Genomic DNA, 26758 nt, shown 5'->3' with positions numbered 1-26758 from the left:
TGTTACTAGTTTTCTGCCAGAGACATATTACGTATTTTATTTTGAGAGTTTTCTAACAGACGGCCATTCATTTTCCCACGTTGGATGTGTGGATTAAAAAGAACACAAAAAAGAAACCCTCAAAACATACGTCAATGATACATACACGTTTATGCAGCCAGCAGTTCCCTTATTTAAAAAGAATGCTCTAAGAATTAAATTTCATAGTTTTCTGAAATAGCGAGGACATTTAAAGAGCATCTGTGGCTTAGTCTGAGTAAGTTTGTTCTGTAAATTGCTTGAAAAGAAAACAGGCTCTTCGTAGGTATTGCAACAAATTGTTCCCAGCACTTCAGCTTAATACACTAAATGAAAATGCAGAGGAAGCAACACAATATTGGATGAACCTGTTTCAGAACATTGGCTCAGGCCACAAAGCAAGTAATTAACAAGCTGAATGAAGCATTTAAGCCCACGCCTTATCATTTATGTAACTAACCTTTGAGTTTTGGACGCACTGGTATGCTGCAGTGAAGCCTACACAGTGTTTCTTTTATGTGTGTGTATTGAGCAAATGGGAAATGCATACCCTGCCATTTGTTTTTCACATTTTCAGCACTTATCAGAGTTCTCTGGCTGAGTGATCTTATATTGCAAAAATGTACGCCTCTTGGTCCTTTTTTCTGTAGTGCAGTATAAATCTAGATAAGTCTCAGCCTTGTTATGTGTGTGAGGGGGACATATTCTACTTTTAAGGGTGCTTTTGGGCTTGTTTAAAGCATCATTAGTAGCACTAGAAAAGAATTAATTGAATGCCACTTTTCACCAAAGAAGTAAGCAACAAAAAGAATGGCAGGAGATGCTGCAAACACCTTGTTTATGGAGGCAGCCTTCACAAACAGCTCTGAAAAATGAAACAAGAATGCTGTGAACCGAGGAGGTCTGAAAAGATGTAGTTTCCATCCTTGTAACACATCTGTTTTTCCCATCCTGAGAAATGTTGGGCGTGTTAGGAATAGTGAGACTGCTGGTGACAACATTAGCTTCCTATAGAGGAACTGAGATTTCAGTGGAGTGTAACATCACCTCTGCACTTGGGGAATGAGTCATTTGCCTATTAATGCTCTCACTTTCGTCTCTCCCTCCTGTTCTTTTCCCCATCACTTTATAACCAGACTTATTTGGAACTCTTGTAAGACAAACACCATTTCTCCTTGGCGGGAGGGAAATAAAATAGCATACTTAACATGCTTACATAACAGACTGCTACGCATGCCTAAAATGAGGTCATTTTGACTAATATATTTATCTGGTGTGCACCTGTAACAGGAGATGTAATTGTGATTGAAAGAGCACCATTTTATTTAGTCTCTTTGCAATAGTGTTTAGTTTTTGTAAGTAGTATCTCCAGAATTTAGGGGGGGCTATTTGTTAGTTAATGTGATAATTTGTGCCCTTGGGCTATGGTCCCAGCCCTCCAAACCTTGGAAAATCTCTAAAGTGTGGAAACACAACTTCCTTTCTCTCTTCTTTCCTCTGCTGGAAGTTAGGTAAGAATTCTGCAATAAAGATATTTATTAGATGTAATCCCATAACATATACATAGAAGCAGGAAAGAAAACAGAGGCAAACTGTGGAACTCCTGAAAGTTGAAGATGTTGCTGGATGATGGAGAAAGTAGAAAGACAAGAGATGAGTGATAAAGCCAGTTACAGTGGGCTGGGAGAAAAAGCTGAGCAGCATGCTGCAAATGGCTCTGGTATCATCTATTGGAATGAGAGAACCGGTCGGAGCTGCTTTTGGAATACAAGCAGATGTATTTTTCTTTTGGGATGTTGAATTGCCATTCTTCAAAGTTCTGACGCATCCGGTTCTATTTCGGTTTGATGACTCCTAACTAGACATGTTAGGCGGCTGCTGCTCAGAAGCCAGCATTTAAAAACACTGTGTTTTTCTGTTCTACTCTTTCTGGCAAAAAGCTCGTTATCCAAGTGCTTGCTCTAACCTTTAGTTACCCTGGTTGCATAAGTGGAAAGCAGCATCCCACCATGCACTTCTGTGACCCAGTTGTGCCTTTCCACTAGTGACTTTATGAGTTATGAAAGGTGTGTCTGACAAACTGCTGCAGAAACATTTACTCTACTGACCCCGATTTCCTAAATATTATATAGTCATCATTCACTAAGGACAGAAAAACAATGTAAAAGCTTGTGAAAATACCCTAATTCAGCTATGTTGAAAATTGTGTATGCTCTTTCGCCTTATTAGAGCTTGGGCTTCTCATTGATAGAACATACTTGCAGAAACCACTTTTCAATCATAAATGCTTCGGTAATCTTGCCAAACAAATTTTAGATGGTACACTCAGTACTAATAGTCACAGTACAAATCATTGACTCATCCAAGGAAGAGCCGGAATAAGAATTGCTTTGTTGAACTACCTTACAGTCTAAATTGTGATGTTCAGCATTCACATATTCTAGACTGTCTGCAGACTTGCTAAAATCCTTCCACATTATTGTGTCATCTATTACCGTGTATGCTACTCGTGATAAAACCTCCATGTGGATGAGACTGAATTTCTAATATGTCACGCAGAGAAAACTATGTATTACTAGCATGCATTACTTTCACAAAATCTTTCTGTAGCTCATAGAAAACACAAAAAAAAGGCATGTGCTTGGTTTTCTTTTCCATCACATAACATACCATAAGTCAGTTATGTAAATAAAGTCACTTACATAAATAGCTTAATTCTCCTTTCATTTATGGCATTATAAATCAATAGCAGAGCTACTGAAACAGAAGATGTTACACTGGCATAAAACCAGTATTGACAGCATACTCAGGCTTTCATTATATAGATTCTATCAGCCAGCAATTTTTCTGCTTTAACACTGTGAAAGCCATCCTATGATAACATGTGAACTGTTCAGTACGTGGCAGCTGAAGGCTAGTCTTCATAGCAAATCTTGCTCTGTATGGCAGTGCTCTGCTTTTCAGGTAGCCTCTGCATATTGATTTTTGGTATCGATATATAATTTATCTGGTTAGTTAAAAACATAACATTTGTGCTAGAGAAGGCCTGATGACATTACTGTTTATTAGTGAGCGTGACTTAATCTGTGCTTCTGTTGTGTAGCTTTTGGAGAACTTGGGATTAGTGACTGCTTATAAAAATCTGTTTGAAAATTCAAAATACATTGAAAAAACCCCAAGCTCGGCCCAGCAATAGCTTAGTAATGCAGTTTCTATTATTCCTTCATCTGTACATGTGGCCAAGAGGATGACAGATAGCATACTTTACATTATTATTGATTGCAAGTAATATAAAGACCAGTCAATCCAGGACTGCTATAGCAGAGGCTCCATAACTGTTAGACTAAGCTACATGTTTTGAACATAAAAATGTTGCTGTACCTTTCACTCAGTCAAACAGAGAACCACAGCGCATTAAGAGATGGTCCAGGATTTTGTAGCATCTCATTCACAGAATAAAAAGCGTATTACAGCTGAATGCCAAAATTTTCAAGGCTGTGGCAGGTAACAGCCAGGAGCTGTCGAGTGGCATGCCCTTCCCCTCGCTCAGCACAGCCCACAGTCCTGATCCAAGCCCCAGTGAAGTCAGCGCAGGGAACTGTGTTGGGCAGCAAAGGCTGACTGGAACAAGTAGTTTCCCTTGAATTGCATTATGTGATAGAGATCATGAGCAGTTTTGGATGATTATTTTAATATGAAGCATTATGTAAGTGTAGATGACTTTAGAATATCTCAAATATCATTTGAATAAATCTGTGTAGGTACACTGTTATAAAATGAGAACACAGTGAGCAAGCAGTTGGGAAATAATTTGCTATCCTATATTTGGTTTAAATTTCCTCTGCTTTATATTGCATCTAAACCCCACTTTTTTTATAACCATTCTTAAAGCTTCCAAAACTAAAGTCATTACTTTAAAGGAATAGTTTAAATCAACATATTCCCAAGCAAAGCTTCAGTTTTGAGTATCTACTGCTTCCTGATGGAAAAGCACTTCAGCCAAAACACTTCCTCTACTCGGACACAAGCGCATTGTGTTATAGAAAACAGCAGTCTTGACATAATTAGTTGTTGGCTTACCATATACAGTCTTAGCCTGTGCCCTGGATTCTAAAATAAATACAGGGCCTGAACAAGCTTACATAAGAGACCAGCAAGCCAACCTCCGCTACCAGAGGTGGCTGGGACTTGGGCAGCAGATCACATGCATGCCCCATCTTCCTTAAACAGGGCAAAAGGAGCAGTCCATACATCTGTAATTTCTAAAAATTTTGGCAACTCTTAGACATAAGATATGGGGTCACTCTCAACATTAGGCTTATGAATAAAACTATTCTCTAGCTTTTCCTATGAAATTAAGGAATTTGAAAATCTTATGGAACTTCTTGTAAAGGAGTCTTCACTGAAAATAGTCCTTTGATTGCCTCACAGATGCAGGTCCATCCTCACCTGAGACTAAGCGGAGAGGTGGCCTGGTTATAGTTTTAAATCACAGAAACCTGTAAAGGAAACAGTAATGCACGAGAGGTACTGAAATCCAGAGAAGTGCCTGGTAGTGCTGTAAGCCAGGCCCTCTTCAGCTCCCATTATTCTTACTTTACTACAGCAAAGAAGAAAAAAAGCACTTGCTATCCTTCACAAATGAGGAGGTTTGGACAACTTCATTTCTATGGTTTGGTTCCTTCATATCAAGCGTTGTTGTGTGACTGCAGGATCTAGGATTCGTTCTTCCTTTATCTAAAGCACCTAAAAAAGCAGATCCTGTGTAATGTTTGTTCAGCTCTGTAGTTCTTTGTTATGCAAGCCAAAGAGTAAAGAACACAAAAATTTTAATTAGCAAACAACTCTCCACATAGACTTTGTTGGTACAACATAGTTATAAGTACATCTACAAACACATACAGGTTCTTTGGACTATGATTTTTTAAAATATGACAATGTGAACAAATCTGAAAAAAACAAATTACTTCAACCTTATGTAGAGGTAGCTGAACAGCACTCTGTTCAGTGATATGAGAATATAACTTAAGTTGCATTTCAAGTTCATTACAGTGCACAAAAGGATGTTTTACAAACAAATGGAATATACAAGTCCACAAAACTTTTTTATTTAAAATGGCTTGATAGATTTATTTCTGGCACTCTTGTAACCACATAGCTTGATGGTATTAAATTGGACAAGTATATGGTGCCAAATTAAGACATCTCACACAGTCTTTTGCTCCTCAATTTTTTACTTCTCCTGTTCCTCACCAGGGAATTATAGAAGCTATTACATTGTTTTTTGCTACACTTCTGCTCTGTAAACCTTTGTCCTGGCAAATTCAATGTAAAGATTTAAAGGTGCTTATGTTTATATTTATAAAATATATGGCTATGACTATTAAAAGCTCAAGAATGGCAATAACAGAATACAGGCACTTCTATGTGAGGGTAACTTTAGACCTTATGAAACTCCAACATTAGTAAGCACTTCACAGGATACCTGGGTGAGTAAGTCAACATAATAGTTCAGTTTTTATTATCCACCATTTTAATCCTGTCTAATCAGATTAGTTTCTTGTACCCAGACAATATTTATTTAGCAAAGTGCTTCACAATAGTGACTTTGCTGAAACTACCATTTTTCTGTAGCTGTAAGACTTTCAGTGATTTACTGGGCTTTGGAGGAAAACCCAGATCCTAAACTATGTGCTGCACCAGTTACAAGTTAGGTTGTGAAGCTGATAAATTAAATGAGAAGAAGCAGGGGTTGAGTTTGTTTGATGTAGGACTAGGGGAAATGGGGAGCACTACCCTAAGCGCATATAGTTCTGTTGGGTTTTATACACAAAAAGCCTAGTTAACCTACACTTTTTAAAAATAAGAGTTTGTGAACATGTTCTCCATTCCTAAACACTGTATTTAAATATAACTCCTGGCTATCGCTAATTTAAACACCAGTAAAACTTCAGCACCAAGTAGAAATCATTAAAAGACCATCTAAAACAAAACTTAATTTTATAAAGCTCTTTCACTACAGCATAGATTAAGCCAGACCTGCTACATCCAAATCCACATGATTTTTTTAAGATTAAAATAATCTTTGGATTGAGAAATCCATTGTTCAGGTGTTCTGTTAGGAAGTAGTCACACGGGACAGAAGGACAGGTCAAGCAATAGGTCAGCCGTTCAGTATGACAGCTGGTATCTCTTACTGCTACAAGGTAATGGAAGCTAAGATAGCAGCACTTAAAATAACGCAAGAACTTTTACAGCTAACACTAGAATGTCGCCTAAGACTTAGCACGATAATAGCCTATCACACCATTTTATCATTTCATTATTAAACCTACTGAACTACTTTCCACAACTGTGTCCAAGCTGACTGTCAGGGTTCATGACTTTTCCCCTGATTAATCCAGTCCTGTCTCAGGTTTATTTTCAACCAAGTCATGCTAGCCAAGGTAACAGCTATTTTCATGGAAATATATCCCCTTAAGTTACTGCTACACAAAGGAGCATGTAAGACAAAGAAAAGTTATTATGAGTGTCACAAGTCTGTCTACATATGGGAATAAAAAATTAGTATTACTTCCTGCAGAAAACTTCTGTCTTTAATTAGAAGACATATAATGTAGATGCACAGAGTTTTTGAAAGGTGATACAGCCAAGTTTTTGTTATTTATTTGAATGCATTTTGTTAAATACTTCATTTACAGAAAAGTGAAGAAATATGTCCTGGTTTTGGTTAAAACAGAATCTGTTCTCTTTCTCTCAAAATGAACAAAACCGTACCTTACAAACACCAAGTCTAAAACTTTCACAAAGCCTCTGGGAGACGGCTAGGCGATACTGTCCAGGAGACTGGCACTTGCTCAGTTACGGTTTGATCTATTCTTGGTTCCCTCTCCAGCCCCATTACAGATGACTTGCTTTTTGTATTTTCCCCCCTTTTATTTTTTCAAAGGGGGACTGATCACATTTCCTTGGAAATAAAAGAAATTGCTGTGGATTTTAGTAATCCTAACTCAGTGATCTAGGATCCATGGAAACTGACTGCTCTGAAGGGCGAGCAAGAAGCCTGTGCATTACTTGTGCCCTCACAAAGATTAATCCATACTTCAGGCCACACAGAGAATGCAAGTTTGAGTCATGATTTTTATAAAACAATCTGAGCAAGACTTGTTATGGGACTGGATTTGGTGTCTAGAAAAATGTGAAAAGCTTAAATAAAACACTCCCCCAATTAGTATTTTATCTGATCAATACTGTTTCTATAATTAAAGTGAATGAATTTTAAAATCTGTTGAGCTGTTTATTCATGACTGTAATAAATGTTGCATTTACATCCTTGTACTGATTAATGCAACTAAAAAAATCAGGAATACTGTGGCATAACTGGAAGATCTTTTGGTTTTTAAACCTCATTACTGAAACTTCACCTTCTCAACTCACTGAAGGCTAAGGCTACTCCTTGTCCAGCTTTTCCTGGACACATTTGTGTTCTCTAGCAAAGTTCTTTCTCAATATTTATTTTTTTTTCTTCTGGTGGAAATTTGCAGACTTTAGCCATTAATCTAAGCTGTGTGGCCATACAGCAGTCCCAGACAGAATGCTACTGTACATGTACAGATCAACTTTTTTCCTGATGTGTTCAACTGTTGTGCATATGCAGATCAGCTGTATCCATTGACACACCGTAGGTCCAGTGTTTCCCAGTTGCAACAAACACACTGGCTGTTCATGATACAGGGCATGTACATGGGTTTCTGCTTAGGAAATTCTGGCAGCTTTACTCAAGGCTAATAGAAAAGGCAATATTCACTTTTAAAATCAAGGATTCTTTCCATGCCAATTTCTAAATCAACAAAATAGGCAGAATATGAGTATGTAGAAGACACAGCATGCAGGAAAAAAGAACAATGAGGTCAGTGAGAAAACAGTTGAAAATAGATATTTAAGGTCCTTTTCTCACAGATAAGGGTAAAACAAACTTACAGCTTTGTTTTCTATAGGAGCTTTTGGTATGCAATAATACATAATGGTTTAAGGAAGAATTGCATTTAATGCAGCTTCGCTTCCGAACAAGTAGAAATCACTTGGTATTGACTGATGAAGACAAATGCCAGAGCAGGTATCAGTCACCATACACTTGTTATTGTTCAGAACACGTATGTATTTCCATACATTGTTTACAGAGAAGCATGTCAAGTACCACCTATGGAAGAAGTGCAGTGACCTAGCAATATGGAAATAAGCTGTAGCATTTCTAGAGTAGCTCAGTGCAAACACAGGATACGTATTCCATTTGCATCACAAGATTGAAACATGTTTGTCTTCCATTTGTTTCTTTAGTACCCTTATGGAAAATTTCTATAGAATTTAACAAGGGAAACAAAGGTAGTTTTATGGAAACTTAAAAGTATGGAAATTTCTTTCAACTAATAAATACTTCTGATGAGATGATGATGGAAAAAACACATGGAAAACTGACATTAAATTCTACTGCATTTTTCCATAAGGGCATGGAATGCCAAAGAGTGCTAACAAAGAAATTTGTAACATTCCACAACATTCTCAATTTGTTTTTGGTTGTTTTTTTTTTTGCCATTGAAAAGGACAACAGCAGCTTAGAATAAAAGGCCCAGTTCTGCTTACACTGAAATCAGTGAAAGTCAAAGTCAGATGGAGGCCAGATCAGTCCCAGAAAGTGGTACGCTGAAAGCAAAAAAAAGCAGCAAAACAAGAATATGAACTGGTTTTGATTTTTTTTAAATCAACAAGATACTTTCTATTCTCATTTCTGCCCTATTTTTACCTGCTTTATAAGCTAGAAGTAATCATGCTAAGAGTTGATGTAAAAAACCACAACAAAATCCCAAAAAACTATGGAGAAACCTACAAAGAAATGACACCAGTACTTCCAGTTTTCTTTAGGAGAAGCAACTTTTCATATATTGTGGCTCTTTCTTTGCATTAGCCATTATCCATTCTTGCAAGAAAGAGTTCAGATATAAATTCAACTCCAAGTTATTCTTCGTTCTGTGAAAAAATAGGGGATTGATCCTTCCATCACCACTATGGCCAATTCCCACTGACATCAGCTGATCAAGACTTGAATTTACCCAAGCACTTCAACACTCGTGCATAAGGCTAAGCATGTGCTTGACTGCTTTGTGATATCAGGAACCTAGCTGCAAGCAGAGGATCAAGCTCCAACAACCATGCTTGAATTATCTCAGACATAATCTGTGTATTTGAAGACTTCATGGCAGGCTGTTTCGGGGGGGGGAAAAAAACACCTTCTTAGGCTACAGTAGAACAGGGGATAAGTAGAAAAACATTCAAAGTATTTGAACACAAATGTCTGAAAAATTATCAAAGCAGTTGCTTATGCACTGCCAGAATCATCATTTTGCCCCAGTCATAAATATAGGGTAAAAACACTATAAATAAATAGAACAGCTCACTTTCCTTTAAAGAATGAACACATAAATAATATACATTTTAAAACAAAAAATCATAGTGCAAAAATAAATTAAATGGAAGTTGTGAACATTATTTTACACAATGCTATATAAAACCTGAACCATTTGCAATAAAAGACTTTGCAGTTCACTGAAATAATGCATTAACATTATTATTTCTGCTTCACATTAAACTGCACAGTTTATCCTTTATCCACTAAAAAATAAAAATAAATAAAAAAACCTCTTAAGTTTTTTAAAAGGTTTATGGCAAACAAGATCACTTTTTGTTCTATCACATTTGTTATTAATTTAGCAGTGCAGTGATTAAATAATCATCTCAGAGTTCCAAATGGAAACTACTGAAGTATCCATAAACATCCCTTGCTCTTTATAACTCATTTTCTTTGAAATTCAGGCTTGAAACAAATCTGTAAGACATTATTGCAGTTAGATGAAGCTACAGGAGACAGTCAAGTAACTGTGGGAGACTTCACAGCTCTCCTCACCATCACCGTGATCTTGTACGAGACATGAATGTAAGGACACGTCTGATGCCATTCAAGCGGTCTTTGAGGGATTTCATGGCAAGGAAAGGGAGCTGAGCTCTGTTCTCAAGTGGAAGGACAGCTAAGACCCACCAGCACCATGCTGGCCCATTAGGGCTAGCCTGCAGTAAGGAGAAAAAAACCCAGAAGGTAGGATAAATATAGATGGTATGATCTTGGTATTGAAGATTTAACTTTGAAAACATAGTATTTTGATAGCAGTCTAGCAAGGAGGTCAGTTCATTGCCAACTTGTAATTACAGGCTGGCTTGAAACAAGTTACAACCAGTTGCACCTTTCCTAAAAATAAGATGTTGAAGCCAGAAGCAAGATGCATTTCTACTTCTAGTAACAGTTTGTAGGCTGGGCCTCCTAGATTTTTTTAAATGTATTTTGTTCCCATGTTGTTATTGACTCAATTCTATTTTCTCTCAGTCATTTAATTGGGGAAGTAGAGTAGGCAAAAAGGCATTTAAGTCTCCTGGGATTAATACAATCGGTCAAGTAGTCTCAGGAAGTTACCAACATTAAATACGAGCTTTTTGTTTGCACCTGTGCTACCAGTGGTGTATGCAACATAACTTGGATACTTAGCTTATTCAGGATAAATAAACAATATTCATATTTTCATCTTAAAACACAAACACCTCTCCCAGCTTATCGGATATCCCGGCTATTTCAGTCGCTAGAAGTTACATAAGCCACTGATTCTGGATACCTGCGGGTCAGGATCCTTAGCTGGCATCGGACCAAAATGACTGAGAATTCGACTTTTGAGTGCTTGCTTGAGGGAGTTAAACCACATATATGCCTGATCATAGACTGAATCATGGAGAACGAGTAATGCAGCATACTCTTGTCCTTGCACCTGAAATGAGGAAAGAGGGGGGGAAGGTTAATGTTAGTCCAGCCTGCACACTGGGGAAGGCACACTAATTTTTAGGATTTTCTGGGGTAGGGGAAATGAAAAGAAAGAAAAGCACGCCAAGAGAGTTCTGGGATAAATCCTGAAAGCCAGGCTGGTGTCCCCACTCCTGGCCATCCCCACCCCCCATCCATCAATTTCTTCACTTTCTTACCCTATATTCTAAACCAAACGTACCTGTTTTCAGAAGCAGCACTTTCTGGATTGCTGTAAGAAAAAAACCTTTACACAAACATCATAGAACATAGAAGAGATTATGCAAAGCTTTTTTAAAAAAAAAAAATTTAGCAGCTCTTCAGCATAGACATTTTATCTTCCCATTGTATACCAAAAGCTCATACATCACCCAGAATATTTTGACTATCTACCTATATATATTTTAATAAGAATTCATGTAAATAATTTTGAAGGTGTAGTGGACCCAGTCCTGCTCCTTCTTACCAGAATGGAAGTTTTCTAATTGGCTTCCATGCAAATGGAAGCAGATTCCCCCCCAAGTTTATAAGATTCCCTTATAAACTGCAGTTATTCTGTCTAGAAGAGTGGTCAGATCTCATCTTGGATTCACTTAATTTTGTCTTCTGCTGAAAACCTCTAGGAAAAACACTCTTCAGTATATGGACGGTGTGTGTGCATTGGTAACTTATGTTTCCCATCTTTAACCATGAGCAGTTAGTACATAGCACAAATTTGTTTTACCAGAAACTGTTCTACAAAAAAAGAAGTCAGCGAAAACACAGGTGCTTAGAATTTCACATGTAATACGGTTTAAACGAAACATTTCTAAGTTTACCTTTTGATCCTCAATGTATTCGATATCCGCTGTGTTATAGCCATCGCGCTGGCTGTGCTGTATCACCTTAAACCTCCTCTTGCCGATACTGTCTACAACAGAACGACCATCAGCAAAGAATTCAACATTTCTTATCTCCAGAATGCAACCATAATCTGCAAACCTATTGAAATCAGAACAAAAGCAAATAAACAAGTCTTATTCTCCCCACCCTTAGTTCCACAGAACTGCCATGCAGCCAGTCCCTACCACAAAGGTATTTACCAGTGTCAGCTCATTTCTATTGTTCATAGTACTGACCTGCTGTCCTTCAAATTATTCCACAGTTGTTTTCAAAACTATCAGGAAGATTCAGGCTGTCTAATCTGATTAACCCTAACGGCATGTTTTAGAATACAGAGAGCATCTTGCGAAACTGAAAGTTATACAGCTCAGAAGCACACTTTCTCCATAATTCTAATACGTTCAGTCAATTTGTACACAAGAACAAGTGCAATTCAGATTATTAGAATTATGGAAAGACTATGAGATCCATAAAGAATAAATTTTTCCCACAATTTCAGCAGATTTTACTTTGTAGGTGTGTATTTTGTGTACATCATACTTTTTATGGTGTATACCTACAAGGTAAAAAAAGAAGGGAGGAAAGCTAAATACAGAGACAGACATTAAGGTCAGATTACCTAAGACTGACTGCAAGTGGCTCAACATAAATACTCAGCCAGTCCTCATGAAGGTCCTGTTGTATTTCTGTGGCCTCCACTGTATTCTGAACAGTGAGGATACAGACGTATCCCAATAGCTTAGCTATTCTTTTCATGATTTTAAAAAAAACTAAACCCGCCAACACTCCTTGCTGCCATTTCAACTTGATTTCTTATGCCAAAGCATTTAACAGCAAAACAACAGAAAATACACTTCCTTTTCATATATTACAAGAGGTCTGCAGCTGAACTTCATATAATACATAATAGCTATGTGTGTTTCAAGAAAAATGGGCAGTCATATTAGTGCAGAATCTAAGAGCTCAAGAGAGAAACTTCAGTCTTTTCAGCATCTTTAACCAGCATGATTAGGAAGAAACTTTCTCTGCGGGGAAACTACCACAGATATTACAGCCATGGACCTTTCTGCACCTCTCCAAAGAGATTTGCTCCAGACTGAGTGGGGTGCAGCACATGGTCCGAGCACGCTGCTCACTCACCCCTTCACAGGGTCACTGATGCACATCCCAAACTGTTTGGTGCCAGTCTCCATGCACCTTCGAATCATCAGGCGGTAACATGGCTCAAAGATGTGCAAAGGGCATGGGACCGTAGGATAAGCCATTGTGCAGACAAATATAGGAACATTCTTATTTAGGCTGTAAGAAAGAAAGGACAAATCAGATATGACATTTTACCACACTATTGACACGGTATAAAATATATACCTAAAAAATATATCTAATTTTTTAATTAGAAATTATAACATCTTTAGAACAAAATTCTTAATGGAGTCAGTGAAAACTAAAATTATTTTTCCCCTTATTTGACTAGATATTATGGAAAGTGATATACCACTTACTAGCAGAAGAATTTTTAGTTATGTTTTCTGGTTTTGCTAGTGAGAGCATCAATGCATCTCTATTACTGCTTGCATTTACCTTATTTTCCCTAATCCCATTTCTTCCCTACCCAGTACATTCCAACCCCCAGACTGTGGGACTGCTTCCACCTATTGTCTCACTCTGTGGCTTTCACTGAAGGCTGCGGAAAGCAGCCACATTGCTTTACGACTTGTTTATAAAGCAGCCTTCTGTATTTCTTCTACTTCTGTTTACCGTTTAGCACAGTGTCCAGTTTTTATGCTAACTCAAAGCACAATTCCACCTGGGCCCTGTTGTCTTTGAAATCACATGATACCAAGAAAGAAGCTCTGTCAGCATCTTAGCTTGTGTTCCGCAGCAGCAGGAGCCATTCAGCAGCTAACAGCAGTAGTATTAAAGACTGGGTTTTACATAAATGGATTACATACTTGGAAAGCTCTGCTATTTCCTCTTCATAAATCTTCCTTCTCTCAGTGAGCTCCTCCGGAAGATACTTAGCTATTAACTCCTCCATTAGTACTGTTTTACAGTATTTCCTCACAGCCAAGCACTGCGGTAGAAAAACACACACAAGCAGTTATAGATAACGTCTAGCATTTCACAGTGTACGGTGCCTATGCACAAGGCAGTTATCCGTTAACTCCATTTTCTTATGTCTATAGCAAAAAATGATCTTTTAACCTTGTATGGCCCACTGAAGAGTTGTTTACTGAACTATTCCCTATGTTATGGGCATTATTTTTGACAATCTGTAGGTGACTTCCCAGATTTTCCAAGTAAAGGTCTGGCCCTAAGGTTTGAACAGAGGAGACTATGCTTTCTAAGTCATAAGGGCATTGAAAAAAACCAGATAAAATCACATTTTTCTTAAGTTCTGCAATACTTCTTTTGAGTTGGGAAACCTCAAAGGTTTCTGAAGATGCTGCTTGATCCTGTCCTGTGCCCTTAAATTTATGCTGTGAAAATCCAAGCATCATTACCTCTGATAGCCCTTCCTTGCACAGGGGACATTTTGGGTTGTGATCCAGGCATCTCTCAAGACATTTGAGACAGAAGGTGTGTCCGCAAGGTGTGGTAACAGGTTCATAGAAGAGCCTGGATTGGAGAATCCAAAAACAAAAAGACAACAATATCGTGTACCAAAGTAAAAGAAAAAGCTGTTTCCAAAAAAGCTGTATTCATTCACTAATTTAACTATTGACATCTCCAGAGATAAAGTTGTGCCTCATTTTTCATTTCTTCAACCAACTTTTGTATTTATTCAGCTTACAGACTTTCTTATTGCCACATAACGTGAAAGGCAGCCCATGAACTCCAATTTCAGGGAATGCGAGAGGGAATACTGTCATTACCTTCCAACATGCCAGGTTTTAATTTTCCTCTATGTGAGCAATAAATAGAAGCAGAAGTTGGACCATCTGAGTTTTTCTAATTAAATTGAGCAATACTTGCACAACTGTTACTGTGGAAATCATGTGATTACTTGTATGTGTAGAGCTAAGCACAAAATAGGTATTTACAGTAACAGCCCACATAAGTGATTGCAATAAACTATTATTGCCAACTGTAACGTGGACTTGGAAAGCGGTTTTGTTGAAATAGACAGTTTTTAACCTTAAAATGACTGCTTTTCTGGAAAACGAGTGATACTAGGTTCATGTTTCATCTGGAAAATTATTTAAATGTATAAGACCAGGTCTTTAAAGTATCACGATATCTAATCTTTACCCATTCCAAGTACTTCTGTGACACCTATTTTCATGTAAAGATTTTTTATTTATTATGGTTATATGATATTTCAAAGTGATGCTTCCTTGCCAATAAGTACCTTAAGGAGATGTAAATAATATGGAAGTATTTTTTTTTAAATAGAAAACATTGAAAACTAGAAGTTGTTTGGTCTATACTATATTTTACAACATACTGCTTATGCATTTTAGGGTCTCAAATATTAGTCTAATTATAATTTAAGTTAATTAATAAGTTTACTTTAAAATTTTACAGTCTACCAAAGCAGTACACTAAGTTCTATTATACATGTGGAAATTATAAATATGTAAACCCACATCTATTAGCATCTTTAACAAGATGCGTGTATTTAAGAACATAATTGGCTCTTAACAAGATTGCCGTAGCCAGTTTAATAAATGTCATTAGTTACTGTAAATATTGACATTTAAGCAAGGGAATATATGAAGAAGTATCTAAAATACCACACCTATCTTCTTGCAACTTGACTGTATAATTGAAAACCCTTGTTAATTGTTTCTTGAACAGAAACCTCATTGCACCAAGACTACCTTACTGCTTTGAACTATGTAAAATAGTGAGTTCTACAATATGTTTCAGTAAGCACTGGTTTGCATATGTAATTATTTACTAGTGACTTACTTGATCTAAAATGTTAGCATAAAGACAAGAAATTCCTGTTAAAACGCATGATTTTGCTCTAGCTCTGATGAAAGCCAGCAGCAGCTTTTTCCTATCCACTCTAAGACGAACTGGACCAAGCCTCATGACTTGCAGAAAAATCACTATACACCAAAATTTCTCATGACATCATTTTAAGCTATTGTGACAGGAGAAACTAAATATTCACTCCTGCTGAGTAATGCTCCTTCATTTCTCACCAGTATGCTGCTTTGACTATTGCTTTTTATTTTCTGCTTGCTGCTGGAGCAAATGTAGATCAGTAACATTTTGGCTACTCCGTCAGACAAACAGGTTAATAACAGCTCCCGCAGTTAATTGTGAACAGGTCAGTAGGTTAGTAGGTAATTAGTCCAAAGTACGCCAGGATCCAAATCCCTAATATACTTCTGAACATGGCAAGAAATAATTACGATCAATCTGCATTAATAGCAAGAAAAAGATCTTGTGACAGCTTCCCTTAGCGCAAGCCTTCATTGTTGCAGTGATGTTGCAAAGCGAACATCCTTCTAGATGCCAAGCCTGTATTTGTGATTGCAGTTCCAAGATCAGCATCACATCCCCTATACTGTAAGGGAACCAGCAATCTTTGAGCTAATTCCTTTGTAAATGTATTGCAGTCTGGCTGTTTCTGATTTAACATAGAGGATGAGCAAACAGGGCTAATTAATTTTATTAAAAACATCTGAAAAAATGCTTTGTGGACATAATGATCATAAACATGCAGACTCATTAAAACCAGCTAAGACTAATTGTGTGGCTTGCTGTTAGAGGAAAGTTTTGCTCTTAGCAGTATCAAGTGTTTTGACAGCTGTAGAAACTTTAGGAGCACTTTTCAGCTGTAGGCAGCCAGATGGAGAGGGGGAAAATCTGATTTATTCCAAGCAGAAGTAAATCAAACAACACAGCAGTTATTCCCCCAAAGGTTTCAGATTGTTTGAAATAAACTGAAGCCCCCCCCTCCCTGGCACAGAAACAACAAAACAAAGCAAATCCATATTTCTCAAGGCACAGGCCTTCAGAAATAAATCCATGAAGAAGCTATCTGCTATTTAAGTATTTGAAATATAGTACAAAACTAAGCCCAACATGCATTATTGATAAATCTGTGTAATTAAGAAGACAAACCTAAGCAACACTCACTGCAGAGGTCAAGACCCCTGCGAAACACCTTCCCGATTATTTCCTTCTAAGCCAGTAACAAAACCCCACATGAATATTTGGCGAAGTTAAAATGTTTTTTACAAAACAAGTAGTAAAATAGATATAGTTGACAACTCCTACTGGTTTTATCAAATCATTGCTGTCCCCAAGAATAACTGTTGTTTAACTGGAAGACGACATCATCAAGCAATGGGAGTGATGGCCTTAGTAAACTAAGGAACACACCTCTTCAGCAGTACAGGAAACACATGCTCATGTTTACTTGCAAGATCCTCCTATTGCAATAGCGGCAACACACTATTTTACATACAGGCTTGGAATATTCATAGGATGCGGTCTCCTCAGCTATTTTGTGGATGATACAACATCATACACGGCTCTACAAATTCCAAAGGACAAACTGTGGTTTTGTTCACTATGTGTGTCAGTGGGTGGGCACGTCTAAGTGGTGAGAGGAAATCTTTCTGACACCTTCACTAACACGTTTAACCCTCACGCGACCTTATGAGTCCTTTCCCAAACAATCACTAGCCAAGAGCAGGTCAGAAAGTTCCTGTTCATCAACGGTGTTCAGAACCAAAGGTCTAGAAATGCATCACTGGAGTAACAGTTACAATAAAAGCCAATTTCAAGTCAGAGGGGAAAAATAAGTACCAAGCAAGCTAGAAATATCTCTAGGTCATACAAGGGAAAGATGTGTCTTAAAAGGTAGAGACGTCCACAAGAAAACAATGGATACCTCATACACAGAGAGCAGTCCAAATCTGATGGATCCACAAATTCAAATGGAATATGTTGTCCGGTACTATTTCCCTTAGTATCAACTGTCTCTATCAATAAAAGAAAAAATTATTATGTGATTGAACAGAACCATGTAAACACAACAGTATTCTATGTATCTACAAGGAGCATCCAATATTGAAATGTGTCTTGGATTTACGTGCAAGTTACTGAACCATTAACCATCATTACAATCATTTCCACGCAAAGCATCAAATTCAGCTTTGGCACAAATCAGCAGACCTCCCCTTAATTTCGGTGACACTGTACCCACTTACAGAGGGTTGAATTTAGCCTTACATTAACAATTAATGTCAAAACATTTTTTATTAGTGTTGGAAGTCTGAAGTGGGACAAATTCTTCCGTCATACCATTGTAAATACATCCCACAGCAGGCAAATAAGGCCAGATATCACGAACAAACAGAATTTGTGTTTCTAAAAAAAACTTTTTTTGTAATTGATTGAGAAAGTGCTGAAAGCATGCACGACATTGATGTTCCTTAAAAGATAAACAAGCTGATAAACAAGTACTTGACTTATCCTTCTTAGTCCTCTTTTTAGACTTTTTTTTTTTTTAACATACCAGAAAGATTCCACATCATGCCCTGATTAGGCTAAAGAGAAAATATAAAACCCAAAGTGTAATTTGGACCCTCTTCCTTTAAGTTTTACAAAAGCAAAACTGCCACTGATTGCATGCCATGGAACTTACCCCGTGTGTAATTAAACGTACCTTTCTTCACCAGTTTACAAGGTACGTCAGCATTTCGCAGCTCCTCTGAGCAGCCCTTCCTTTTCAGGAGGCTGCACTTCTCCGAAATGAGAAATGCAGACTCTGGCATGGAGGTGAGTTTGTTCTCCTCCTCCAAGCAGTCCTTTTTGCTCTCTATAATTTGTATCGATTTCCTCAAACTACCAGAAGTAGTTACATTTGGTTCCTCTTGAAGGGGAAAACCCTTTTTCTGTTCCACATTCATCTGTGTGAAGAGAGGACTGACATTAGATCAATCTTCCAACAACTTGGTACAGAAAAAAACCCCACGTTTGTCATAAGTCTTTAAGATAATGGATCATCAGGAAGGACTTTGTAGGTCAAGAAGCAACTGTTTGAGAATTACTGTGTCACGGCCTGATTTAATGAAAAAAAAAAAAAAATGTATGTGAACTATTCCCCACCCTGCCATGGCACTGAGTATTTTCAGCCCTTATGCGTGGCTTTACAGCTTGGTCATGAAACTCGATTCAGGCAGAAATGTGGCTAGATGTCAGATTAAATATATTGTTATCACTTAACCTATGGAAAAAGGCATATTGTTTATATCATAATGATGGTATTAACCATCAAAACAACCAAAACAATGCGAGTTTATTTTAAGGAAGCAGTATAAACACACAAATTTTGTAACAGAAAATACACAAAGCTTCCTTCAGCAAGACAGGTTTCTTTCACAAAGGATAAAACGATCAGTCTTTATCCCGCTATGGCTACAGGACAACCTGTGAGCAGCCCTGACCCAGAACATCACCTATCAGCTTGTCACGTCAACTCCCCAGGTGAGCCTCGAAGCAGATACTGCGGACTGTGATCAGGAACTGCGGTGATGTGTAACAGGCAGAAAGATGAGCGAACCATCCCTTAAATGATTTCATGAAAAGGTCATACTAAAGGATTTCTTTTCAGAATATCCCAACAGCCTTTCCAGAAGGCAGTGGCACTCATGGTTCTTAGCAGTCTCAACAAGGCTGCTCAAAACCTACCCTTTTTGTTCATAAGCACTAGTGATGTTTTCTCCTACATAAACAGTATATGCAAAACCTAGCCTGAAAGTTCACGTTTCAGTGAAGCCAAAGCAGTCCTTGCAAACCCATGAACGTAAACCTCTACAGCCGTTTACAAAACTACGGCTGTGAAACCAAACTTACAGAGTAGCTAATGTGTCTTATGTGGCTCTACAATCACCTCTAAGCAGCATACAGTATCTGAACGCAGGATGATTGTCACTGATATAATCAATTACAGTTCAGGCTAGAACCCTAGATTTCAGAATTTCACAGCTTTTGAGGGTATCACAATCCAGTTTTCAGAGGCCCTTTCCAACTACTTGGAAGAGCTAAAGACAGTTACAGGAATAACACACACTCAATTCTGGCATAAAATTTACCAGAACAACAACAGAGGACTTCTATTAAAGCAAAAGAAGTCAGATAAAGAGACTTCAGTAAGTCAACATTGTTTTGTATTCTTCTGAAACTCAGTAAAAATCTGAGAAAATCTAGCCTCCTGTCTCCCAGAGGTGAAAAGGAGATAAGGCTTCCCAATGTGAACATAAAAACATACAACAAATTAAGAACCACACATCAGACTTGATCTTTACCTTGAGCAACCTCTGTAGGTTATGGCTGGTGCCTCCAGATCCCACTGAATTTAGGAGATTCCCCTTTAATCTAGAGTGATGTGACAACAGCTGCAGGATATCGGGTAAGTGTTCCTGAGCATTTCCCGGGATGAGTGAAAACAAACTAAGTAGAAGCTGTGATATAAAACAGAATACTTCACTGCTTAGTTCCTTCCTCGCAACCTCTAAATGAAAAAGCAAGTAAGGGAATAACTAAAAGAAGCATCCTTCATTTTGTTAAAACCATTTAAAAAGCCCTTTAGACTAGGTAAGAACAAAAAGAAGTGTGAGAGCTAATGCGATACAGGCCAAACAGAGAGCAAGAGTCATTTTCAGAGTTAAGTAAGCCCATAAAATTATTAACCATTCTCTGTGACGTGACACACACATGCCTTTGTCCTCTTTGTCCTGCAGTTCAGAGCTCACCAGAAATTACTAACATTTTAAATATGTTTTTTGCTGCACATCAGATGCTTTCGCTGGAGTTTACTGGTACAGAAAACACTCATCTCACAGGCTTAATCCAAGTTCAGTGAAGTAAATGTCCCTGATACTGTAAACTGTAGCTATTTTTAATTCACTTATGTGAGAATACAAAAAAACATGCAGTAGAAAAATGCTATTTCTTCATTTGCTATTAGAAAATAAGTGAATCTGTTTCAAGTAGCAGCTTGTAGTCAACTTGTACAGCATAGCTGATCAGATGATTATTTAAGGAAAGAAACAGAGCTGAATGGAAGATTCACACTTCAACAACTAATTTCAGCATACTACTGAGGTGATCCTGCTGGCGCCTGGGGAAGCCACATGACACAGCGAAGATTTCTTTTTAAAGCCAGAAAGGATTCCACAGGATCACACCATGTTAAAACTAACATGGACAGACAGTTAATACAAGCAGAACATCACAGCTGCACCTGAAGAATTTGGTAAAATGTAGTATGTCATCGTTATGCAAACAGGTTTGGAAGTCACCCAGTAGAAATATTGCATCATGGATGAACTCTGTGTCTGATGAGTGCACGAATAATTCTTTCAGTCATAAGAAGCCTAGTTTTTCTTGGAACCCCACTGCTCAGAAATTAGGTGTCTTGGATAAGGCTATTTGGAGTCTGAATTTAGAAACATATCCGTTTGTTCCTGCTCTTCTTGCTCTAGTGCACAGGAAGTCTCCCAGCATGACTACGAGAATAAATCATGACACAATGACAGTGAAAGACTGCATGGAACCCACTGGGGAAAAAAAAACAATCAACCAAAACTCCAAAATACTCGTGACAAAAACCTCACAGGAGATGGAAATCTCAACTGTATACAAAATGAGATAAAAACTTGATTGCACTACAGCCATCCAGGTTATACGTTCATGAAGAGTGCTTTACTGTAAGCATTCTACTGTGTTTTTTGACAGCCTTGCGTATTCCAGCACGCAGAAACCCCAAAGTTCCCACCCCACCAGAGATGGAAAAAAGCATGAATGCACTGCCATAAAAGAAAACTGACTACAAGGAAAATGGAACTATTGCATTTTTATTGCCATAAGCTATCACTGCGACACCGAGCCTTTTAGCTACGACAACAAAGAAATGGTCGAATGCCAAAACACTGATTCACAGGAAATCAGAGATTTGAGGGGTGTGCAAAACAGAGCAGCCGTCACAAAAGCCATTTAAGAATCCCCACACCACATCTTAGGCTGCTACTGAAAAACGCCTCACTGCAGATCCATTTTGCCTCTTACTTAGCATTAATTATTAGCAACCTTTAAAAGCTATTTTAAAAACAGCTCTTGTTTTGTTGACTGCTTCCCTTCACGCCTCCATCGCGCACCGATACTCGGCACGGCACGACTGGCAGTAGGAAGAGAGCTGCTGCTCCCAAGCGGAGTCTGACGGGTGCTGCGCGTTGCGTTCCGCCACTCAATGCCCTGATACAGCAGCATTCAACAGCAGCTCCCCCTCTTCTGCGCTCCGTCACTGGTTATCACTCTGCCAGGCTAGGAAACAGGTTAGACATTCGACTATAGGGAATCACAATAGCCTGTGGGTGGCAATTATTAACGGTTCAGTTTTACTTTCAAATTTGCTGATGCTAACACCATGAGTAACTGTTTCCACATAGTGCCTGCTGAGTAGGTTTTCTTGCTACCTCCCTATCCTCAAGTAAGCAATACACGTAACTCAAGTTTGAGCAGCACTGGATATAGCTCTCTGTCCAGTTCTTTGCAGTAATGAGAGAGAAAGAGGGGAAGAGAGAAGAAAAATTCTTATCCTCCTTTATGAAGGGCCACTGAAAACAACCATGCAGTTCCAGATGATTTAGGGAACTCACCTTTTGTGCCTCAGACTTGGCCATCTTGTTCCCTGTATCTAGAGCAAGGCAGAATAGAAACTCTCTTAAAGCCTCTTCTGTTTTCCCCAGATTAGCTAACGCTTGTCCTTTCCTTAGGTGACCCTGCAATTAAACACATCCACAGTTGCAGCTTTTGTTCTTTTGTCCTGAGAATATGCAAGAAAGCCAAGCTGAAATACAAAAGATGTTCCTGGAGAAGAAAGTTAGGCAGGGAGAATCACTGTTAACTGCCTCTTAAACCTAAACACCACCAGTGTCTGGGTTTTTAACCACAGTGGTCCTGAAAACTCTTGTAGGCAGAACTGGGATATTCTCTGGCTCAAGCGAGTGTGATTCGCACAGCACCTGAGCCCAACTGATCTTGGAAAAATCTACTTCCCCTACGTTAATCTCCTGCAATAGTCATTACATCCTTACAGAATGATGTAAGCACAGCACTCAATTTTTTTAAAGAAAGTTCAGGAGCTTGATATTCATCCAGGTCAAAGACAATAGCCTTAGCTCATCCTCCAGGATTATCAGTCTCCTCCATCACCCCAGGAAGCTCAAGAATATCACAGTTAAATGTCTGCAAGTCACAGGAGTCCAAGAAGCTGAAGGACTTCAAGCCTCCCCCAGATTCAGCTCTCGGACCAGTCTAATGGTTTTTCTATCCAGGGCAGTACCATGGTTTTAAAACAAAGTGCAGCTGGAGTCAGAACTTACTTTCAACCAGTATGGCTGGAGTCTGCACGCTGCTTCTGCATCATGCAACGCATCTTCACAAGCTTTCAAAGTAGAGTTAATCTGGGACCGGTTGCTGTATAGTAAGTGGTCATTTGGAGCTGCAAGAAATAGAAGAATTCGTTGAGCAAGTTAAAAGTTGGTTACATAAGCTTTGTGCCTTAATTTAAAAAAAAACAAAAAACCACACATGTTTGCGCTTCCAAGTTGTACAAACCCACAAAATACCCAGTCTTTAAATCACTGTGTACCGACTGAAACCTGGAAACCTCTTTGGGCAACTCCAGACAGAACGCCAGCTACGTATTGCATTACGGCAGGGACCATCGCGTAAATCCACGCCGAGACGCTCACACCATAAATTCCCAGCCCTGACTGGGAACCGGGCGGTTGATGGGACCCGACGGGAGACGCGCGAGGCGGTGGGACGCAACCTGTCATCCCGCGGGGAGGAGTTTCACAACCCTCAGTGCCGAAGTTTCTAAATGGCACAGAAAGACCTTTCCGTGCCACCAACAAGGGACAACTGCGCGGCGGGCCCGCCGGTTACACAACGGCGGGGGGGGGGACGGGCGGCCGGACCGCCGGGCCCGGCTTACACAACCGCTGCTCTCCTGACCCAGTTCGACCGCCGGCCGAGCAGCCCCAGCCCGGGACCCGCCGGCGAGCCCCGGCCGCTGGAGACTTCTCGGTGCCCGGGGAGGATGGGGTGGGGGAGGAGCCCTTACCTAGGCTGACCGCTTCGTTGTACTTCTGCAGGGCGGCGTGGAGCTTCTTCTCCTTGTAGAGCAGGTTCCCTTCGTGGCGGAGCTGCGAAGCCTTCACCTGGCCAGGGAACCACTTGGCCAGCAGGTTGCTGAGGATGACATTGACCCGCAAGGGCTGCCCGCCCGCCGCGCCGCCCTCCTCCTCCTCCTCCTCCTCCCCGGCGCACAGCACGCAGCGGGACCCGGCCGCCCGGTCCCGCTCCAGGCACTTTTTGCAGAAGGTGTGTCCGCAAGGCAAGGAGACGGGCTCGAAGAGGAAGCCCTGGCACCTGCGGCACCTGAAGACGTCCCACTCGCGGGGCTGCGGCGGGCCGCTCCCGCCGGCGGGCAGCCCCTCCTTGATCCGGACACTCTGTGCCAGGCACTCCACCAGCTTCTCCAGCTGCTCCGCCCGCAGCTGCTGCCGGCGGGACGCCAGCCGGTAGAGCGGCAGCGCTTCGTGCAGCCGCCCGCCGCGGGCCAGCGCGTCGGCCCGCCGCAGCAGCACCTGCCCCTCGGGCCCCGGGCTGCCGCCCGACGGCTCCGAGTTCCGCGCCTGCAGAGCCCCGGCCGCCAGCCGCGGCACCCGCGGGGGCTCCGTGCGCGGCGGCGGGGGCGAGCCCATGGTGGCGGGTGGTCAGCGGGGCGGGCGGCGCGGGGCGCCGGGGCGCGGAGGCACACGGGGCGCGGCGCGGCCCCGCCGGCCCATGCCTGCTGCCGCCCCGCCCCGGGAGCGCCCCGGCGCCGCCGCCGCTTATATAAAGGCGGGCACGTGACGCCGGGCGGCGGCGCTCATTGGGCAGCGCCCGCAGGTTGTTACAAAACCAGGCGGTTTTGTAACGCGCCGGCAGCGGCCCCCGGCCCGCTGAGGGGGCCCGCGCGCCGCCTCAGCCCGGACCCGCAGCCCAGTGCCTGCTGAGGGCGGGGGGAAGCCGGCCCTGCCCCCGCCCCGCCGAGGGGCTGCCTGGTCAGCGGCGGGGCGGGCCGGTGCTAGAGCCCCGTCGGGCGCGGGAGCGGCACCGCCCGCCGCCGCCGTCCGCCCCGAGGGGGGGGGTGGGCGGTGCTCGCCCTCCGTCCCGGCCGCCCGCGCCTGGCCGCTGGCTTGGGCAGAGCCGTGCCGCGGCTGGAGGCCGCCGGCCGGGCCCGCTGCCCACCGGGCACCGCGCTGAGGGTTGCGTCGAGCCGCCGGTCTGCGGGCACGGGCTGCGCTGGCCCCGGGCTCGGAGCACGGCGGGAACAGCAGCTCAGGGCGGTTTTGAAGCAGGGGAGTGCCGTTCCCCGCTAGAACCGGAGCCTGACAGGCTGTAGCTACGCGGTTAATCGCTCGCCAGACGAGTCTACGCAGCAGCCATTCTAGTGGCAGGTAACCACGCTTATGGGCGAGTGAGCGGAGCGTGAGGAGGACGACGCCGTGTTTCTCTGGTCAGGCATATTGCATTGCTAGGCCTGTCCGTACCAGGTTCTGAATAAAACAGCACACGCCGTGCGATGTGCGTTTGGGTCATTTAAGGCCGGCTGTGTTGACCGCTTCAGTCCGCGCGTTCCCACCAATTTTCATTAGATGGAAGGATCGCACTAGTTGCGTAACTGTTTGTGCCAAACGTAACCTCGGGAGAAAATGACCTGTGCTACCACAGAATTGAATCGGTCGTTTTAAAAGAAGTTGTCTGATTTATTGTTTGCGGTTTTATGCAGATCTACCGTTACAGTTTCTAAAAATGTCCATCATGTATATAAACAAATATTTTCAAACGCTCCAAAAATGTAAAGCATTTTTCACACTCTTAAAATCTGCCACAGAATTGGAAATTTCTGAGGATAACCTATTCCTGATACTATTGGCCTCCTCACAAAGCTCAAGAGAGGGGATGAAGGAATTAGCTTCTCGTTTCTTACTTACAGAAGTGTCTGGACTCCCCAGCTTAGGCTGTGTGAGCTAAGCAGGTTTTAAGGGACAAGCCCTGCCTATGGGCTTTGAATGGACAGGACAAAGGATGGAAGAAAGGAGAGGCAACAGCTTTTGTATAAATCTTCTTTAGAGAGGATGCTTGAGAAAGTTCAGATGAACTGAGACTCAAAGTGAAAAACTAGCTTAAAGCCACTTAAATTCTGGACCTTAACTCTTAATAACATACACTTCAAATTAATGAGGGCTAATTCACAATGCTTATGTGCCCATGTGTAGGCAATCCTTAAGCTTACACAGAAAGTCAGATACATACCTGGAAAGAGAAGCCAGCCATCAGACCCTTCAACTGTCTTTGATTCCTATGATGCGAAGACATTTTGCTCCTGCCAAAAATTTGGCCCCTGTCTCTAGGGTTCTTGAATCTTTAAAAAATAAAAAAATAACAAGTTTGATGTGTAATCGTTGTTTCCAGGCAAGTCCTTTAATTAGAAAAAGAAAAAGGTTAATTGAATAACTGCTGGCTTCAGTAATTCTTTCTGCCATCGCTGAAGTCAGACAATAATCCAAAGTATAGCACACCCTGCCATCAAATAATTCAAAGAAAGGTAGGATGACTGAAACACTCAGAATTTCAGCTGAGCAATGCTTCAGAACAGTTACAGAAAGAATTAACATTTGTGCCCACAAGTGTGGGATTTTCCCACCAGCCTCAAGCTTGCTAGCATAGATGACTTGTTTTCCAAACTTCCATGCAAGAAAAACTCATAGTATAAAAGAACAAAACTCTTAACAAAAAAAGAAAAAAGCTTTCTTGTAGCCTTGAGGTCGACAGTTGTCTCTATAGCAAAACTATAGTCTCGGCAGCCCCTCAGTGTGTTATTTTATAACCATTGTCCTGAAAACCACTATGAGTCAAAGCCTATTCAAGCGAGGG

The 26758-nt window shown here is 40.9% G+C and overlaps 1 protein-coding gene across 1 annotated transcript; it reads right to left on the bottom strand.

Annotated features, from left to right (window-relative positions):
- Window positions 1-4830: 4830 nt before the first annotated feature.
- Window positions 4831-24540, bottom strand: LONRF3 (LON peptidase N-terminal domain and ring finger 3). The gene is made up of 12 exons (XM_075435914.1): window positions 23898-24540; window positions 23152-23270; window positions 22426-22548; window positions 20074-20229; window positions 18432-18675; window positions 17655-17745; window positions 14302-14416; window positions 13750-13871; window positions 12938-13096; window positions 11734-11896; window positions 10734-10883; window positions 4831-10137 (listed from the first exon to the last, which is right to left on the bottom strand). Exons 1-12 carry the CDS (start codon window positions 24538-24540, stop codon window positions 9979-9981), a joined length of 2244 nt encoding a protein of 747 aa, XP_075292029.1. The 3' UTR covers window positions 4831-9978.
- Window positions 24541-26758: the final 2218 nt, after the last annotated feature.

The sequence above is a fragment of the Opisthocomus hoazin genome, chromosome 14 (assembly GCF_030867145.1).
Source record: "Opisthocomus hoazin isolate bOpiHoa1 chromosome 14, bOpiHoa1.hap1, whole genome shotgun sequence".
NCBI lineage: Eukaryota > Metazoa > Chordata > Aves > Opisthocomiformes > Opisthocomidae > Opisthocomus > Opisthocomus hoazin.
Note: the sequence above shows the minus strand (reverse complement) of the source record. Positions and strands in the feature narration are given on the sequence as shown.